This window comes from Ursus maritimus, unplaced genomic scaffold (genome assembly GCF_017311325.1).
Source record: "Ursus maritimus isolate PB19 unplaced genomic scaffold, ASM1731132v1 scaffold_3, whole genome shotgun sequence".
NCBI lineage: Eukaryota > Metazoa > Chordata > Mammalia > Carnivora > Ursidae > Ursus > Ursus maritimus.
Window position 1 is genome coordinate 78,733,945 of NW_024425563.1, and position 17,793 is coordinate 78,751,737.

The following is a 17,793-nucleotide window of genomic DNA, read 5'->3' on the forward strand; positions in this document are numbered from 1 at the left end:
CCCCTCTTCTCAACCAGGAGAGCTGCTGTTGCCTGTTCTGTGTATCACAGTGGTTCGCAGGAGGGAACAGTTTTGTTTGTATTTTGACAATGTCTGGAAACATGTTGCTTATCACAGCTGGGGGGCGGGTATGTGGTGCTGGCATCTAGTGGGTAGAGACCATAGATGCTGCTAAACGTTCTACAAAGCACAGAATAACAAAGAATTACCCAGCCCAGAATGTCAGTATGGCCTTCGTCATATAAAAATTTGTTTGGAGAGGGGCGCCTGGGTGGCACAACGGTTAAGCGTCTGCCTTCGGCTCAGGGCGTGATCCCGGCGTTATGGGATCAAGCCCCACATCAGGCTCCTCCGCTATGAGCCTGCTTCTTCCTCTCCCGCTCCCCATGCCTGTGTTCCCTCTCTCGCTGGCTGTCTCTATCTCTGTTGAATAAATAAATAAAATCTTAAAAAAAAAAAAAACTTATCTTTGGAAAAAAAAATTTGTTTGGAGAAATAATTCCATGTCTAAATGACAACCACTGGGTTAGAGTACTTTCAGAGATAAAGTGATGAAAGGTATAGCATTATTTTTCAAATAAATGAAGACAGAGTCAATTACTAATGATAAATTTGAATTTTTCCTTTTTTTTCTTTATCAGCAACAATTGTGTTAAATGAACTCAACTGGACAAGTGCCTTAGATGAAGTTTTCAAAAAAAATCGAGAGGAAGATCCTTCGTTGTTGTGGCAGGTGTTCGGCAGTGCCACAGGCCTTGCCCGATACTATCCAGGTAGGTGCTCCGTGACTCAGTGGGTATCAAATCAAATGGTAAGTGCCAGACTTAATATTTCTTGGTATTTCTTAATATTAAGCTAAAAATCTCTTAGCTTCTCCCATATTGTGAGAAAAAGATACCACACTACTTCTCTACGGAAGCGTAGTCTTCCTTACATGGCTCTGTATCTTACCCAAATCACTTGAAACCGAGAGACCTCAGGAGCAGCTGAAGCTGTTGACATCTGGAATCAGGCGATGCCATGAGCAGGTGTCTGTGTACCTGGGACAGGAGCTTATCAGAGATCGTTAAATAGTCCTGAGATGAGGGTCCGTCTGCTCAGCATGGACAATGTGTTGAATCACATTGGAGAATGGAATAGTATTTTTAGAAGCTAACTGAAATATTTCTCCAGATTTCAAGTTCGTGTTTTTGTATGAAGGTGTTGATGCTTTGCTTTAATCAGTGAATGTGGATTTGTTAAAATGAGTATGACTGGAAATGAAATGAAATTTCAAAGGAAATAGAGCTTGCATAAGTATCACGTTGGATTAATTTTGAGGGCATCTTAGTAATGATACATATTCAGTGAAGATCAATGTTTTACACATCGAAATGAACAAACCCTTTTGTAATATCCTTTATTCTTCTAAAGAGGGTAAGGAGAAATAAATCAACAACAAAAAAGAAAAGTTTACGACTCGTATAGATTACGAGAACCTGTTGAAAAGACTAAGTGAAACGTCTGAGGGTATTTTTAAATTTACCTTTTAGAATGGGCTGACAAGCACAAATGCTTGTTCCTGAGTGTTATGGGATACATGTTATGTAATTTGACTTTAAACAATTGCGATATATAGAAGAATTCTTCTTGAGACTTAAGTTTTCTAAATATCTTTAACAAATAGAATTATTCACAATAAAAAGTCACACCAGTGAAAATGGGGCGAAATAGACGTTAGCTAATATCTAGCTTTGTATGGCGATAACAATAAATAAAAAAGTCTGTGGGCATCATCAGACTGAATAGCACTCAGATCAGGTAGACGTTCAGCATGGGTGCAAATGCCAGATGGTAAGATCAGTGACAGTTCTTTTGTAGAAACCCAATGGGCTGGTCAAGGCCTACTTCACTTTTCATTGTTGGAAAAAATCATGAGTTAATAAAATGATGTTAGTATCTTTGTAATATTACCCTATTGGTTGTTACAACAGAATTTTCTACTTGAAGAAGTATGATTCAGTGTAATACAACCCCTCTAAATACTCTTGAGTTATTTACTAATATGTTAAGTATCATGTATCAGGAGACTGAAAATTTTAGTATATAAGATCATATTTTAAAAAAGCAACACTACTCGTGAACATAATAAACCTGATATAATAAACCTTGGGCGCCTGGGTGGCTCAGTCAATTAAGCATCTGCCTTTGACTCAGGTTATGATCCCCAGGTCCTGGGATCTAGTCCCACCTTGGGCTCTCTGCTCAGTGGGGAGCCTGCTTCTCCCTCTCTCTCTCTCTGCTGCTCCCCCTGCTTGTGCTCTCTCTCTTCCTGTAAAATAAATAAATAAAATCTTTAAAAAAGTATAATAAACCTTACAGTCTTTACAAAAGTAATTAGATACCTGATGACCTATTCAGTAACACACAGATAAAAGAATACATTTATCAATAACTTATAGCATTTTATAGCTGTAAAGTCTTTTAAATTGTATTGCCTCATTACAGATTCCATGTATGAGAAATTGATGGAAAGGTGGGAAAAGATGAGAGAAAATTAGTATAATAATGAAAAGCCAAGAGCCCAGTACCAGAGGGAAATTGATGATGCTGAGAATAGGAAGAGAGACAAATATTCTAAGAGAAAGAGGAAGGGGAACAGAGGGAGGATTGCATAAGAAAGGAGAGAGAGAACATAGGGTCAAGCGGAGGAAGGGAAGATAGGTTGAGTTATAAGCACTTTTCAAAGATGGCTCTTTTTACAAATAGCTAACTTTTAGCCTTATCTTCTATATTCTTTCATTTTAAATACTAATCAAGGATAATGGCTTTGATTTTTTTCTTAACCCTCTTCATATGTTTTTAAACATGTCGACATTTGTCCGCTTTATCTTAAAAAGATTTGTGAATGTTTAATTTAACTGAATCTTTATGATTCTCCCCCAATATTAGCCGTGGAAGCAACCCTCGGCCTCTCACAGTACTTAGTTTTTAAGCAAAGGTGTGCCAGACAAGTTGGTTCACTGAATGGCTGATGACTTGAATTCATTTACCTGTTAGAGGAGGTCATTTAAAATGGCCCTCTTGACTGCTATGAAATACACTTGAAGTAATTGAAACTTTGGTGATCTCTTCCTAAGTTCTTTTTATTTCATTTCGTTTTTGACTACCTTTTGGCATACAAAAGCCATACATGATGGGTACAACTTGATGAGTTTGGCCATAAGTATACACCCCTGATAACAGCACTGTAGTCAGTACTATAAACCTATCCATCATCTCTAGAAGTTTCTTCCCATTGTCTTATTTATTATTCTATTTTTTGTGGTAAGAGGGTTAGCAAATTTTTAAGTGTATAATACAGTATTTTTAACTCTAGGCATTATGTTAAACAGAAGATCTGTAGGGTTTATTCCTCTTACATGACTGAACTTTGTATCCTTAAACACCTCTCCATTTCCCACGTGCCCCAGCCCCTGGCAATCACCATTCTTCTCTACTTCTGTGACTTTACTCTTTCAGATTCCTCATGGAAGTGGTATCATGTAGTATTTGTCTTTCTCTGTCTGGCTTATTTCACTTGATTTGATGTTCTCCGGGTTCATACATATTGTCACAAATGGCAGAATTTCCCTTTTTTTTTTTTTTTTTTTGTTAAAGACTGATTGTTGTTTTTCGTTTTATATTAACAAAATAATAGAACCAAGTCTCTTTATCAAAGATATTAAAACAATATTTTAAAACTAAGCCACCATATTTCTGTTGATGCTGACATGTTTCCAACACATCCAACACTTTTTTCAAGTTTAAAGTCCTTTTTTTTTTTTGAAGTGATTTTTAAAAAATTATGTAGGAATCATAGTTTTTTTTCTGATCTTATCATTTTGATACAGGCCAGGATGAGGTAGAGTAGCTCATCCCTAATAAGTGTCTGTTAAAGTAAAGGTCAAAAATAGCCTTTAATATTGTTAATTATCTTACTATGAATGGAAACAGAATATGTTACTTTTATGTAATTGGATTTTTATATAACAAGATTTGTACCTCAGGCTTAGATCTCTCTAGTAGCTGTGAGAAACTGGTTGGATTTTCCAAATTTTCTCAGCCTTGGTCATCAAATCTGAAAAAAATATGAACACTAACTCTTCAGTTTATTCCCTGAAGGTTGTTATCAATGAAATAATAAACTGTAAAGTACTTTGGAAATGGAAAACAGTAAGCATTTTTACAAGAGTGAATATCAACTACAGTAATGTTGCCTAAATTCATTTTTCTCTTCATGTGAGAAATTGAAGAACATAATTGAGATTACAGTTATAGTTGACAAGGAAACTGAAATAGCCATCTGTTTACAACCCCTTGCACATTTCTAAGCACTGATATCTACCAGTTAACACCACAGGGTAGAGGTGGTCTGGAGATGAAGGTTTTAGTTTCGGACCTTGATTAAGGCACTTCTCAATAGGGTTTCCAGGTCAAATAAAAGTTGCTCAGTTAAGTTTGAATTTCATGCAAACAACAAAGAATTTTTTAATACAGGTATGCAATATTTTGGAAATACACTAAAACCATATCTGGTCTTTATCAAAATTCAAATTTAACTGGGTGTACTATATTTCTTTCAGCTAAATCTATCAACCCTATCTCTCACTGAGTTTCTATATTTATAATATAGGAAAATCAGCTTCCATGTTATGTCCCAGAATTCTTGTGGTGATCAAACAAAATCTATTACATATATTAATCTAAGTGAAGAAATTTTATATTTAAAAAAAAGTTTTGTCAACTATCTTTTAAAAATTTTTTGCTACAGGGGTGCCTGGGTGGCTCAGTTGGTTAAGTGTCTGCCTTTGGCTCAGGTCATGATCCCAGGGTCCTGGGATCGAGCCCCACATCAGGCTCCCTGCTCAGCAGGGAGTAGGCTTCTCTCTCTGCCACTCCCCCTGCTTGTGTGCACTCTCTCTCTCAAATAAATAAATCTTTTTTTAAAAAATGTTTGCCACAGTTACTGAAAATAACGTGTTTTGCAGAAACAAGGATCCTCTGACTCACAGTAGAGTCTAAAAAATGTCATTCATGTTGAGATGCAGTTTAGAGCAGGGCTACTTAGCGTTAGTGGGTTAAGCAAGTATATTCCACCCAATAGGCAGCGTATAAATGTCACTGCCATCATTTGATGTGGTGGCAACCTTTGGAAAACACAGACTTCAGCCAATAATTGGAGGACAGTAATGTTTAGATTGTAGAGTTGTTAAAAGAAGAAAACAAATACACTTCCTAGCAAATTGCCTGCATATAGGAGAAAGTCGGTGATGATTAGTCACTTTCATTTGTTCCATTTATCAGATTACTTAAATGATGTGGAGAAACTACTGGCCCCAAGTAAAGAAATTTCTAGAGCTGACATCCTAGAAAGGCACCTCTGCAGAGCTGGTTTGGTTAGTAATCAGTGGGGACTTGAACTCTGACATCTGTCTTTGGACAGAACCTCGATAAACTGCCTGTTTTTTGATTTGGCTGATGTGTATGGAAATGAACTGTAAGAAGGATTCTGTGTGTCTTTTTTCTTCTCTTCCTTCTCCTCCTCTGGCTCCTCCACTCCCTCCCTTCCTCCTCTCAGTTTCCAACTTAGGAGGTGGATAGGCTGCGTGATAATAGAAGGGGCATTATATCGTGTGCAGAGTTCGTGATGCATGTGAAAACTGCCGTCAGGGGAATTGCTTACTTTGGCTAAGTCTCATTGTATCTGTGAGCCTCTTTCTTCACCGGTAACTTGGGACGATAGAAGATGATTTCCGTGCAGACACGGACATTATCTCCTCAAGTGTTGAGGCTTTATATTTGTGACGTCCACAGTCCTTGTGTGGTGGGACAAGAAGTCCTAGAGCTAGCTTCATGCCATAGCTGAAGCCGGGAGCCCCCGTGTAGTGACATCTTCATTGAGTATGTGCTGACTGGAAAATCAGTTTAATTTGTGAGTGCTTTCCTTTTAAAGCTCTTAATTGATTTGGATAAATGAACTTTAAAGCTATTAAACTGCTTTCAAGAGCTGTCACCTTTGTGAATTTTTACCCGTCGTTAAAACAGAGGTACAAATTATTCATTTACCGGTTAGTATCTCCTGAAATTGTTCTAATTCCTGCTGTAATTGGGACTGTAATTAGGAATTAATGGCTCACTGAAATGCCAATGGAGGCAGTACTTACTCTTTTTTTAGATAATTAGTTGTATTTGCAGGGAAAAAAAGCCAAAAATCTACTTCATTTTCATATGACATTTTCTTACTGTCTTATTAAGCCCTTGTTCTTTCTCTGCCTTCCTTCATTTGTTCGTTCCAAAACCGTGGGATTACAAAAAAGTGACCTGTTGCTTGTTGAGTTAGTGTTAACTATACCCCTGGGAGACAATTCTTTGTTATATCTGCTAAGATTTTGCTAGAATGAAATGCGGAAAAACCTTTATATATACGAAGTATATGAAGAGACATATTCTTTCCATATGGGTGGTCATTTGTCCTTGAGTTGTTAGTACTTTTTGAAAAATAACTAAAAAATGTTGTAAACATCAAATAGCAGATGACAGGTTAGTCCAAAGAATACTTTTTTTCCCCTTTTTGGTTATTAATGAAGACAGGATTTGTGATAGATTTTTAGCAATTTGAAGAAAATGGGATAGAGTTGGAACCTTGATATTAATGGTATGTATAGATGTACTGTTTTCAGTGATCAATTATCTTTCGTGAAAGATGCCCATTTTTTTTTCTTACTTTAGTATTTGTGAATGGATGCAAGGTTTAACTATAAATGTATTATATTTGCAGATTGCTATATAAACAAACTTGACATGGAAGTGATTACACTATCACTTTTTTTAATGCTGGTAATTCCTAAAATCCAGTGTACCAGTTAGGAATACTACCAATTACAAAAATGATTTGATTTCAAAACTATGAACGTGTGTTTCTTACTTAAGACAGAGTATCAGTCAGTTGTATAGACTGGAGCTGATAGGGACGCTTCACAAAGAAGGGGTCCACAGTCCTGTTTTACTGCTGTCATCTGAGTGTGGCCTCTGCCTCAGGCCCACCATTGTTACTTGTGTTCTGTCTTAAGGGACGAGGAACAGTCTTCTCCCTCTTGTTGACGGCACTTGTTGGAAGTCACATAAAACCTTTCCTCTTGTGGGATGTTGGCTAGAATTTAGTGGCCTCATGCACCCAGTTACCTTGAAGGTGGTCATGTGTGCAGCTAAAAAGCAGAAGCTGTACTAAGAAGGGAAGAAGAGATAATCGGAGACAAAAACACCTCTGACATGGTTATTACTCTGTGTACATGTGTGTTTTATTTTTTTATTTTAAGGTTGTTTTTAATTTTATTTGAGAGAGAGAGAGAGAGAGAGAGAGAAAGTGCATAGAGGAAGAGGGAGAAGCAGACTTCCCGCTGAGCAGGGAGCCCAACTCAGGGCTCGGTTCCAGGACCCCGAGACCATGACCTGAGCCGAAGGCAGACACTTAACTGACTGAGCCACCCAGGTGCCCCCACATGTGTGTTTTAAAAGACCAAATTGTTTCCGATCTGCCTGAAATTTTAATCTAATTAGAGTCAACATTTATACATGTTGAAACTTAGATTACAATACAGATCATTAAAGGATTAAATATCAGATAAATTAGACCAGCTGTAACAATAGATTTGCTATAGGAGTTTTGAGAAAGATCTACCAGAGTTATGGGCTTGGCTTATGAACTATGGATTGAAAAATCAAGTTGAAGGAAAAAAGGCAAAGCCGAATTGGAAGGAAGCAAGGCACAAAGTGAGATACAGGGCGATGAGCAAGTACTGTGAGAGGCTAGTAAGCCCAGTTAATCTAAGAGTTCGTTACAGAAGAAGAGTGCTATAGAATCAAGGGTTCATAAACAGCAAATTATGTGGCTTCGAATGTCAGAATTGTTTGGGATTTAATGTGTAGGAAAATACCACCGACATTCTGAGCAGTGGAATACTATAGCTAAAACAGTGTTTTTTCTGATAGGAGGAGAAACGCTGAGAGAACCTTGACCAGAAGGTACACTATTGTAACAATCAGATGTGGGATGTTAAAGATGTGAACAAGGAACCAAATAGGAATTTATTTTTTAAATTTTTTAAAAGATTTTATTTATTTATTTATTTATTTGAGAGAGAGAACGAGTGGGGGGGTAGAGAGCGGGAGAGACAGAGAGAGAGAGAAGCAGACTCCCTGCTGAGCAGGGAGCCCAATGTGGGGCTCAATCCCAGGACCCGGAGATCATGACCTGAGTCGAAGGCAGACACGTAACCCACTGAGCCACCCAGGCGCGCCCCCACCCCCGAAATTGGAATTTAAAAAGGAGAATATTTGGATAGAAAAAAAAAATGAGGATATTAGAGACCTTAAAAAAATATTGATACACTTATATGTGTAAAATGTTTACCAGTGTAGTGTTAGCTGACACCTCCCAATCACCTCACATAATTGCCATTTCTTTTTTGTGGTGAGAACATTTCAGATGCAGTTTCTTAGTGACTTTCAAGTAGATGATGTATTAAGTATAGTCACCATGCTGTACCCCCAGGACTTATTCATCTTTCGACTGGAAGCTTGTACCTTTTGGCCAACATCACCCTATTTCTCCCCCCGCTGCTGGCAACCATCATTCTACTCTCTGTCTCTCTGAGTTTGGCTTCTTCAGATTCCATATGTTAAGAGAGATGATACAGTATATATCGTTCTCTAACTTTTTTCACTTAGCATAATGGCATCATACAAGTGTCTCAGATTAACGCATTGTTATATCTGAATTTTATCTCAATTAAAAGATAAATGAATTCAGTGATCGACATAAGGTGTAAGTTAAGATGACTATAATTTTTAGTTCGAGTGGATATGAGAATGTTGGCACTGTATGCTGAAATAAAATTCCAGAAGTATTTTTATTTGGGGAGTAAATTGGTAAGTTTGATTTAGAACAATAATTATAAACACACACACACACACACACACACACACAATATTGAAATTCTCAATTGATCCTGATTTATAGAGATGCTTTAGTAGCCTTATTTTTGTTGCCTTTTGTATAACCTCATCTCTTACCTGAAGCTGTCTTATTTTTCGCACATGAGGGTTGTAATAGTTACCCACTTTGCAGTCAACTATGGATCCAGTCAAGCTTAAATTAAGTGATTTATTTTATTGCTGACAGGAAAGAGTAGTTGAATAGGATGCTAATATGAACCTGGGAGTTGCTTGTGTTTGGAAGGTGGATAACATTATATATAAAATGTGTGAATAAGTATTGCTAAAAAGCTTCAGTTCTTTTTAACTTCTAAACGATACCTCTCATTCTGTTCCTTTTTCTTTTATACTTTCTTAACTTATAATACCTTGTGTCATCCATTTTTATATACATAGAAACATCTTTGCTATGCAGTTGATTTCATGTTCACTATATTTTATTAAGGAAAATTAACATCTTTGTCACAAATTCGGACACCTTTCTAAGCACTTCTGTTGGGTCCATCAAATAAAAAATAGGAAACATATTATTATCAACATTGTCTACGATGTATTGGCTTACAAGCACAGGCTACTTGTTCTTGTAGAATCACATTTTTTTTGTTTTTATCAATATATCAATATTATCTCATTGGATTTGTTTGCTTAAAAATGGGAAACTTTCTGTCTGTCAGAAAGCATTTTTCCTCTATGTAGCACATGCCCGAAATTATTCTCCAGTAAGTCCTCACCTTTATGGAACTTGTGTTTTCAAGCTTATTTCTGAGCCCCAGCTAATCACTACTTAGGGCATCTAAGTGATTAAGTCAGTGCGCCGTTTACTTTATTGAATAGTCCACTTCACTGCACGACGTGTTTGTTATCTGCTGCTCCTGCCGACGGACAGACAGCCCTTTATGCTCAGTGAAAATGTTCTCTGTAGCTTATCTGGCATTGGTAGAATTACCAGCAAATCACTTTGTAATAAGTGCTTTTATTTTTAAAACTACAGTGATTTATCCTTGGCTGTGATACAGTGTATCTGTGTGTGAGTTAGTGCTACTTGTGTATCTATGAGTTAGAGACATGTTCTGGACACACCACAGTAGTGCTATCAAAGGTACTCTCAAGCCAAAACAGTGATACCATCTGAACATCAAGCCTCAGGGCTCAGCCAGTAAATTAGAAATCCCTAAACAATTGCATTAATTGAGTCAATATAGTGAAGTATGGGTTGGAAGGGGGGAAAGTATTAAGAACAAGCAAACGTTCTGTTGCTGAGGAAACCAAGATACTCTAAAAGTTCAAACACTGGTAAGAGTGAATTTTGCTCTGGAAGAGCTCACAGGTGAGAGAAAAAATTATGAACATGTTAGATTAAAATGCAAGGCTAAGAGATAGCTAATAAATATATTAAGTTATCTGAAACAGTTTAAGTATCAGTTCTCAAGTCGTATTATACAATCTGGAATTATTTCCTTAATGATATCTGGCTCTGTGAGTACGGGCTTCACATCATCCAAAGACAGTACCCTACAATGCCCATCTCCAGTTTTATTTACCCCCCGGTTCAGCCTTGATCACGTACTCGTACATTGCCCTTTTCTCTCCTTTTATTTGTTTTATTTTCTATGACCTACCTTTTCCTAGTTCCTCTTCATGTTGTAATGCTAGAGCTCCATCTCCGGCCATAGGTGTCTTATCAGTCATTTAAATAGAATACAGCACCACCTTTCACGTAAAAACTTTCCCCAAGAGCAATTTTTCTTTTTCTCAGAGAACTTGTTTTTTGTGTATATTAATTGTAATAGCTATCACATTTTATCTTCCTTCTAAATACAGTTCGTATTCATTCTTTCAAAAAGCATTGCAGTGTGAGCAACGGCTGGTAGTAATGGCCATGTGTGCGTGTGTGTGCCTGTGTGTGTGTGTGTGCACATGTGTGTGTATACTCCCCATATCACCTAACACAGTGCTTTGTGTATAGTGAATGATAAGTGTTTGTTAAATTAAGCTGGATAAACAGATTAACATAACAGTGATTAGAACTGAAAACAAGTATCCGAGTAGAACTTAAGAGAACTGTTTCTAAATAAAGTGAGACAAGGGCAAAACAGAGATGGAAACTGCCAAGAAACATAGTGTTGCAATTATCTAGGTCCCTGCCTATACACCTTTCCCATCGTACCCCCTTAAGCTATGCCAGTGTTCTCCATGGGGTTTCTGGAGTTGACCTCATGTAGTCTGTTTTTAGATTCCCTGGAAATTTTGTTGACTCTGTGACAGCAGCCTGCATCATTGGCGATGGAGTAGGACGGGGAATGGTAGGACGTTCCAAGCCCTGGTCATAGGAATGTGCTTGTGGGCAGTTACAACTTAAGCACATCTTATATAAGCTGTTTTAAAAATCTCTCTATATAATAAGCAGTTTCAGTGACCCAATGTTACTGTTTTCTAATATTCACATACGGATTGCTTATTATGTGCCAACTGAGTTCTAAGTGTTATGTGTGTAAATCATTGAATTTTTTTTTTAAAGATTTTTTATTTATTTATGTGACAGAGATACAGCCAGCGAGAGAGGGAACACAGCAGGGGAGTGGGAGAGGAAGAAGCAGGCTCCCAGCGGAGGAGCCTGATGTGGGACTTGATCCCGGAACGCCGGGATCACGCCCTGAGCCGAAGGCAGACGCTTAACGACTGCGCTACCCAGGCGCCCCTAAATCATTGAATTTTGACTATAACCCTTGGAAGTGGGAATAGGATTCATTATACTCTCGTTTTATTGAAAAAGGTTAAAGAATTCATCCAATGAAAAATCTAGGTAGGCTAGCTCCAAACTCACTTCTGAAGTTCTACACTAGGCTGTTTCCAATCAGACAAAAAAATTTTCAAGAAGAGACAGGAGGATAGACTCTTCCTATGAGCATTGACTCCAGTGGAATGACTGCCTTTTAGTCCTACCTTCTGCCTCTGTGCCATCAGGCTTCAGTCATTTAGCATTTGAAAACTTGATCTGGGAATGAAGGTTATTTGGGAACGAGTTGCTTTTCCAGACACGTGTGCCACCAAATTCAGTACTGATAGATGAAAGTTAAGACATGAAAATGGAATAGATGCTAGTAATATAAATATCCAAGCAATAAGCAGTTTCCTCAGGGCCAGAATAACAGTGTCCTAAGAAGATAGAGGAATGTAAGAAAGAAATAGTGAAGCAGATTTCAAACACTCTGGGAAGCATTTACTTTATTTATGTTCAGGTCTGTGTAATGGGGTTGAGTTCTGACCTCTATCAGATTATAGCTAATGTTGCCAGAGACTGTATGTATTCCTCTCAGGTAAAACCTGTACCTAAGAGGTAGATTAGTTGTAGAGCAAGTGTGGTCACATCTAGCTGCCATTCCTTTAGTGGTTGTTCTCATCTGTAGGATCAAAACGGGACCGACGCTACCACATTTATTGTTAAGGTGAAAAAGAAGGGGAAAATTAGTGGAAGGCAAACAGCGTGACCAAAAAGTTGTACATGCGTTGCTTCTCAAATGCTGTTGATGAAAATTTCATCGCATGGCCCCACTGTGGCAAGAGAGACCGAGAAATACAGTTTCTAGTGGGTAATCACCTAAACTTGGGAGGTACTGTTACTAGGAGGATGGAGACAGAAGAGGATTTTAAAGCCCTGTCACAGACTGTTCCTTTGGTCATCCAAATATCTGTGCATATGGTTCCCCCCCCCCGCCCCACATAGAACACACTCACTATCTTTCCATAGAAGATGATCCAAAATCCCAACAAGTTAGTACAATCCAGATAAAAATCCAGGATCTCCGGGTAACATGGAGTTCTCTTCATCATGTCGATAACAACTTTTCCTAATTTGACTATTTATAATACAGCAGAATATCCATTACTTTTTTTTTTTCCCTGTTGCCATTTTTGCCCAGGTATCTTCTATGCAATGATACTGTCTTCTGGATGACGACAATAAAAATTCTCATGTGAAAAAAAGAGAATAGGAAATACAGAGCATTCACGGGTTTGTGGTGCATATTACAATTCCTTGGGTAAAAATCACAAAGACAACCTACTCTTGGATAAAGAAAATTTCTTGGTTAGCCTATGTGCTTGCTCTGGGAGGAACCCTTCTGTCTGTAATCCTCTCTGGCACATTTGAAGAGGGATGTGCTTGGGGCTAAACAGCTTTCATTTCTTGATGTTTCTGCAGCAGGTTTACAGCCCAGAAATTGCTTTCGGGTTCACAATAGTGACAAGATTTCTGCAGTCTAGCCATGTGGTTGCTTTGGTAACACAAACAGCATCAAAAACAATACCGAGTTGGCTTCCACTTATTTTCTTCTTGTGCTAGCAATCTCAGTCCTAACATTAGTCTGGAAGTCACTCTTTAAAAAGAAAAAAATTTAGAGAACGTAGCAGGGGAGGGGCAGAAAGAGAGGGAGAGAAAATCTTCAGTAGACTCTCCACTGAGCATGGAGCATAAGGCAGGGCTCCATCCCATGACCATGAGATCATGACCCGAGCTGAAATCAACAGTCACACACCTAACTGACTGAGCCACCTAGGCCTGAGTCAAGAAATCCTTCTTTTTTTTTTTCCTAAGATTTTATTTATTTGTCAGAGAGACAGAGAGAGAGAGAGAGTACACAAACGCAGGGGGGAGCAGCAGGCAGAAGGAGAGAGAGAAGCAGGCTCCCTGCTGAGCAAGGAGCCGGAGGCAGGACTCGATCCGAGGACCGTGGGATCATGACCTGAGCCAAAGGCAGACCGTTAACTGACTGAGCCACCCAGGTGTCCCTAGAAATCATTCTTAACTCCAACATCTTTTTTATATTTACTGCATTCCGAACTTAGACCATCTTCATCTCTCTCATTTTAAAGGTGGCTTACTCAAAACATTGCTGAAAACAGAAAACTCGATGTTAGAGTAGTGGACCTTACTCCTATTTTAGTTGTCCATCTGTACCTATGGCCGAGGCTGCTAGCTGCCTACCAATGCTGTGTCTTCTCATTCCACTGTGAAATTTTGCCTTTGGAAATAACCCTTGCTAGGGACTATACTTGTCAGACGTCCTTTGTATCTCTGCAGCACCGGTAGTATATGCGTGAAAGTAAGAGGTCTCAGTTCAAGTCTGAGATGGTTAGGACTTGGGTGTGCCTTGTCCACACTTCCTGAGTGACTTTAGAAACCAAGTGCTGAAGAAGGCAAGAGTGCCACCAGCTATAGGTCATTGAATACTGTCTTGAAGCAAAATTTATGCCTCTGTGGCTAGTAGTATTTAACTTAGACTGTCCTATGAGTGAAGAAAAAACTTTTTGCTAGTAAACAAAAGATGTGAGATTTTCATTAAGTTCATTAAGATTGTTCTCTATCACAGATAGAGAATCCTTTCCATGTCTTGGGTATTTCCCAGGTTAAAAGTTTTACTGGAGAACAGAGCCCATCTCATAACAGAGAACCTGAAAAGGCCACCTATTTGCCTTTCTAGTTTCTCTGGCATTTTTGTGTGGGTACATCACCCTCCGTCTATTTCTGAGACTCATCCTGGACCTTGATACAGCAGCCATGATATGAATTCGGGAATGTGGAGAACTCATTCTGGGACAGTAGTATTTGCGTAGGACCATTCAGATTCCTGGAAATTTTGTGATCTAGGCACTACACATTTATTGAAGTAATTCTGGCTTAAAAAATGGTCCAAACTCGTTATCATGGCTTAGAATTCAGAACCATCACTAATAATCCGTAAGAGGTGACTGAGGCGAGCTTAAAGGAAAGGTCCACATAATACCGATTAGATATAGCCGGCAGGACCAGGGTTGGGTTTTAAAGGCAGTTTTGAGTACGTGAAGTTTACTTTTCTCTTTCCATGTGACCAAAAATGCAAACTCTATTAGAATTAGAAAAATGCTGTTGAAATCATTAATGGGAAATGCAATTAGCTGTCATTTGAAGTGGTGTTTCTACTCAGTTCATCATTGTGTTTTATTATTTCCTGGCAGCCAGAATGAAAAACTGTACTCTCATATTATTTTTAGAGCATTTAAACCAGAAAATGGCTCTACAATCTGCATACTTTCTCAAGAATATTTCTCTAACCCATATTTCAGTATTCTGGATAATTGTACACACAAGCACCTTCTGACGTCAGTGATGAGTAACTAGCATAGCACACCCTGAATGGCACATGAAGTAGAATTGCAGTCCAGTAGGTTCAGACAAAGACACGCCCACAGTTCATTTCTGATTGGAGAAAACATTCTCATAAATGGTCATTCTCACCATTAACGATGGCATTCAGAAATAAGATGACCACTTTTTGAACTCCACTCCTTTCTCCTGTCATCCCAAAATGCTTTGCATTAGTGGAAAGCAAAAGAGACGTCTAAAATGAACCCCATTATGCCTTTTTACAGGAATTTTAGAAGCTCCAATTTCCTCTCAAAACACATAGCTCTCATTATGCATCATTAAGAAGTGATTATTTCAGGGAATATCAGTGAATGGTTATTATCCTTTTTACTATTTGACCTTCTGTAATTCTGAGCCTCTATAAATAATGTACCACTTAAATGCCGCAACGGGATTTTACAACAAATTAATTAGTGATATCACAGAAGAAAGTACATTGTTTAATTGTACCATAATATAGATATCTTAATTTAATATAATCAAGGGATATTTCCTAGTAGTAAATATCTCAGAAGACTTCTAAGAGAATATTAATATTTTTAAATATAAACCATCTAATGTTATAAACCATATTAAAATTGAATGGTCTGGCTCTTACTATACATTGCAAACCTTTCTGTCTTTAAAGATAACAATCTTATGGAGTAGAGTACTACATACCACAATTAATTTCAATTAATTATAGTGAAAACAAAGTGTAGATGAATGTCATCTGCAAAGAATTCAGAAATCTAATTTAAACAGGACTTTCAAATTTCAGTTTTGTTAAGTCACTTGTCAAATTCACTGTTTAACCACTTCCAGCTCATGGTGGTTGTGGGGCCTTAGCAGTGTTACCTAATGTCACTCTGTCATCTCTCCCAATCATTTGTAACAGTCTGAATCCAATCAGGAGAGAGAAAACAGTATTTTGAAGAGGGAAGTTATTTTTTTTTTTTTGAAATTTAATTTTTTAAAATAAAGAATTATTGTAACAGGACTTGGAGTAATGAGGGATTGGCTAGACATACAGATCACTCTGAATAATATAGGAATACCAGATATGGTATTATGTAATGTAATCTGTAACGACAACTACTCCTGGCATTGACATAGCCCAAGAAAGCAACCTCAATCCCAGGTGCCTCTGGGTTGAGATCCAGATCTTACTTTTTTTTTTTTTTTCTCCAAGATTTTATTTATTTGAGGGAGAAAGTGCTTGCGTGTGTGCAGTGCAAGGAGCCGGGGGATGGGCAGAGGAGGAGGGGAGAGAAGCCAACTCCCTGCTGAGCAGAGAGACAGACACAGGGCTTGATCCCAGGACCCTGGGATCATGACCTGAGCCAAAGGCAGATGCTAAACCAACTGAGCCACTCAGGCCCCCCAAGATCCAGATCTAATAGAAGATGTCATCATGGCTCACCAAATGACCAAAAAGTTGCTATGGTGTGATGCTAGAATGGTTTGCTGGTGATTCGTCCTCTAGGGTTCAAAATATCTTGTTGGAGACACTCCACTACAAAAGTAGTCCGGGAGTACTGCTGGCCAGTTTTTTCTGGAGAATCTGAGAGCCCTCCCAAAGTTACCCAAGCTGCAGGAGTTGAGCTCTGGAGAATACAATGCATGGCTGGAGCCAGACACCAGGAATGCTTCACATGCCCCAAGAGCCTCTGAGCAAACAAATCAAAAGCAGGAAGCAAAAACCCGTTTCTCATTGAGTGTCTTTCTTTCATCATCTGCTGACAAAGCTTAAAATTGTGCTCCTTGGTAAAAGAAAAATACTTAAAGAGCCCAGATCCATTTTCATAGCGCAAGATAAATGGGTGAATTTGGAGCTGAGAGGCAGTAAATGTACAACGGCAAAACATTGTACTGAGAGGATATCATTCATTTAAATTTGTAGTTATTGCCTAGACCCCAGCTTGGGGAGTCAGATGCTACAGAGCACTAGCTGAGAGTGAACTAGCATGTCTCCCGCCGTCCTTATTGCTTTATCCCAGGGCTCCCACAAAAAGAAAAACAAAATGAAATGTTACCTCACTGGCTCTAAGTTTTTGCAAGTGCAGATTGTAGGAATAAAAGTAAATTTATCATTTCATTTGCATTGACTATATTGTAAATGATTCTTGGGAAAGGGCTATAGTTAAACTGTTTTATATAAATGTGATTAGTCCTTTAAAATGGATGTCATTTTATAATATAGTCACTAATGAGAAAAATTCCGTAGGCAAGGAGAGACTCAGAAGTTATCTATTTTTTGACATATCCTAATTGGCCAAATTATCATAGCTGGCTGATAAACCTGATTCACAGTAAAGTTTTCCATAATTTCCATAGTTTTGAGCGAAGAAAAGGGCAAAATAGATTGAGGGGCATAAGTCATGTGAATTAGTCGTATGTTCAAAGAGAGGACTTTTTCAGCATAAAATTATCATCTGATTTATCAGCATTTATTATTCTCCATTAGGTCTAAGATATGTGTGTGTGTGTAAAGCACTTAATTTTAATTAAAGGGTAGATTTGGTTAGAATAAGTGTAAATTAATTGCATTTAAAAAATCAGTGCAGTTAGACAATTTTTTTCCTGATTGCAAAATGATAAAGGCTCTGAAACTA

At 38.1% G+C, this 17,793-nt stretch overlaps 1 protein-coding gene across 2 annotated transcripts in view; it reads left to right on the forward strand.

The window, feature by feature from the left end:
* Positions 1-17,793, forward strand: part of CACNA2D1 (calcium voltage-gated channel auxiliary subunit alpha2delta 1) — a 480,944-nt gene that overhangs the window by 352,743 nt on the left and 110,408 nt on the right. For both annotated transcript variants that reach the window (XM_040644315.1, XM_040644316.1), the window contains exon 7: positions 642-773. In XM_040644315.1, coding sequence (XP_040500249.1) covers positions 642-773 — 132 coding nt within the window. The remainder of the gene's footprint in view (positions 1-641; positions 774-17,793) is intronic.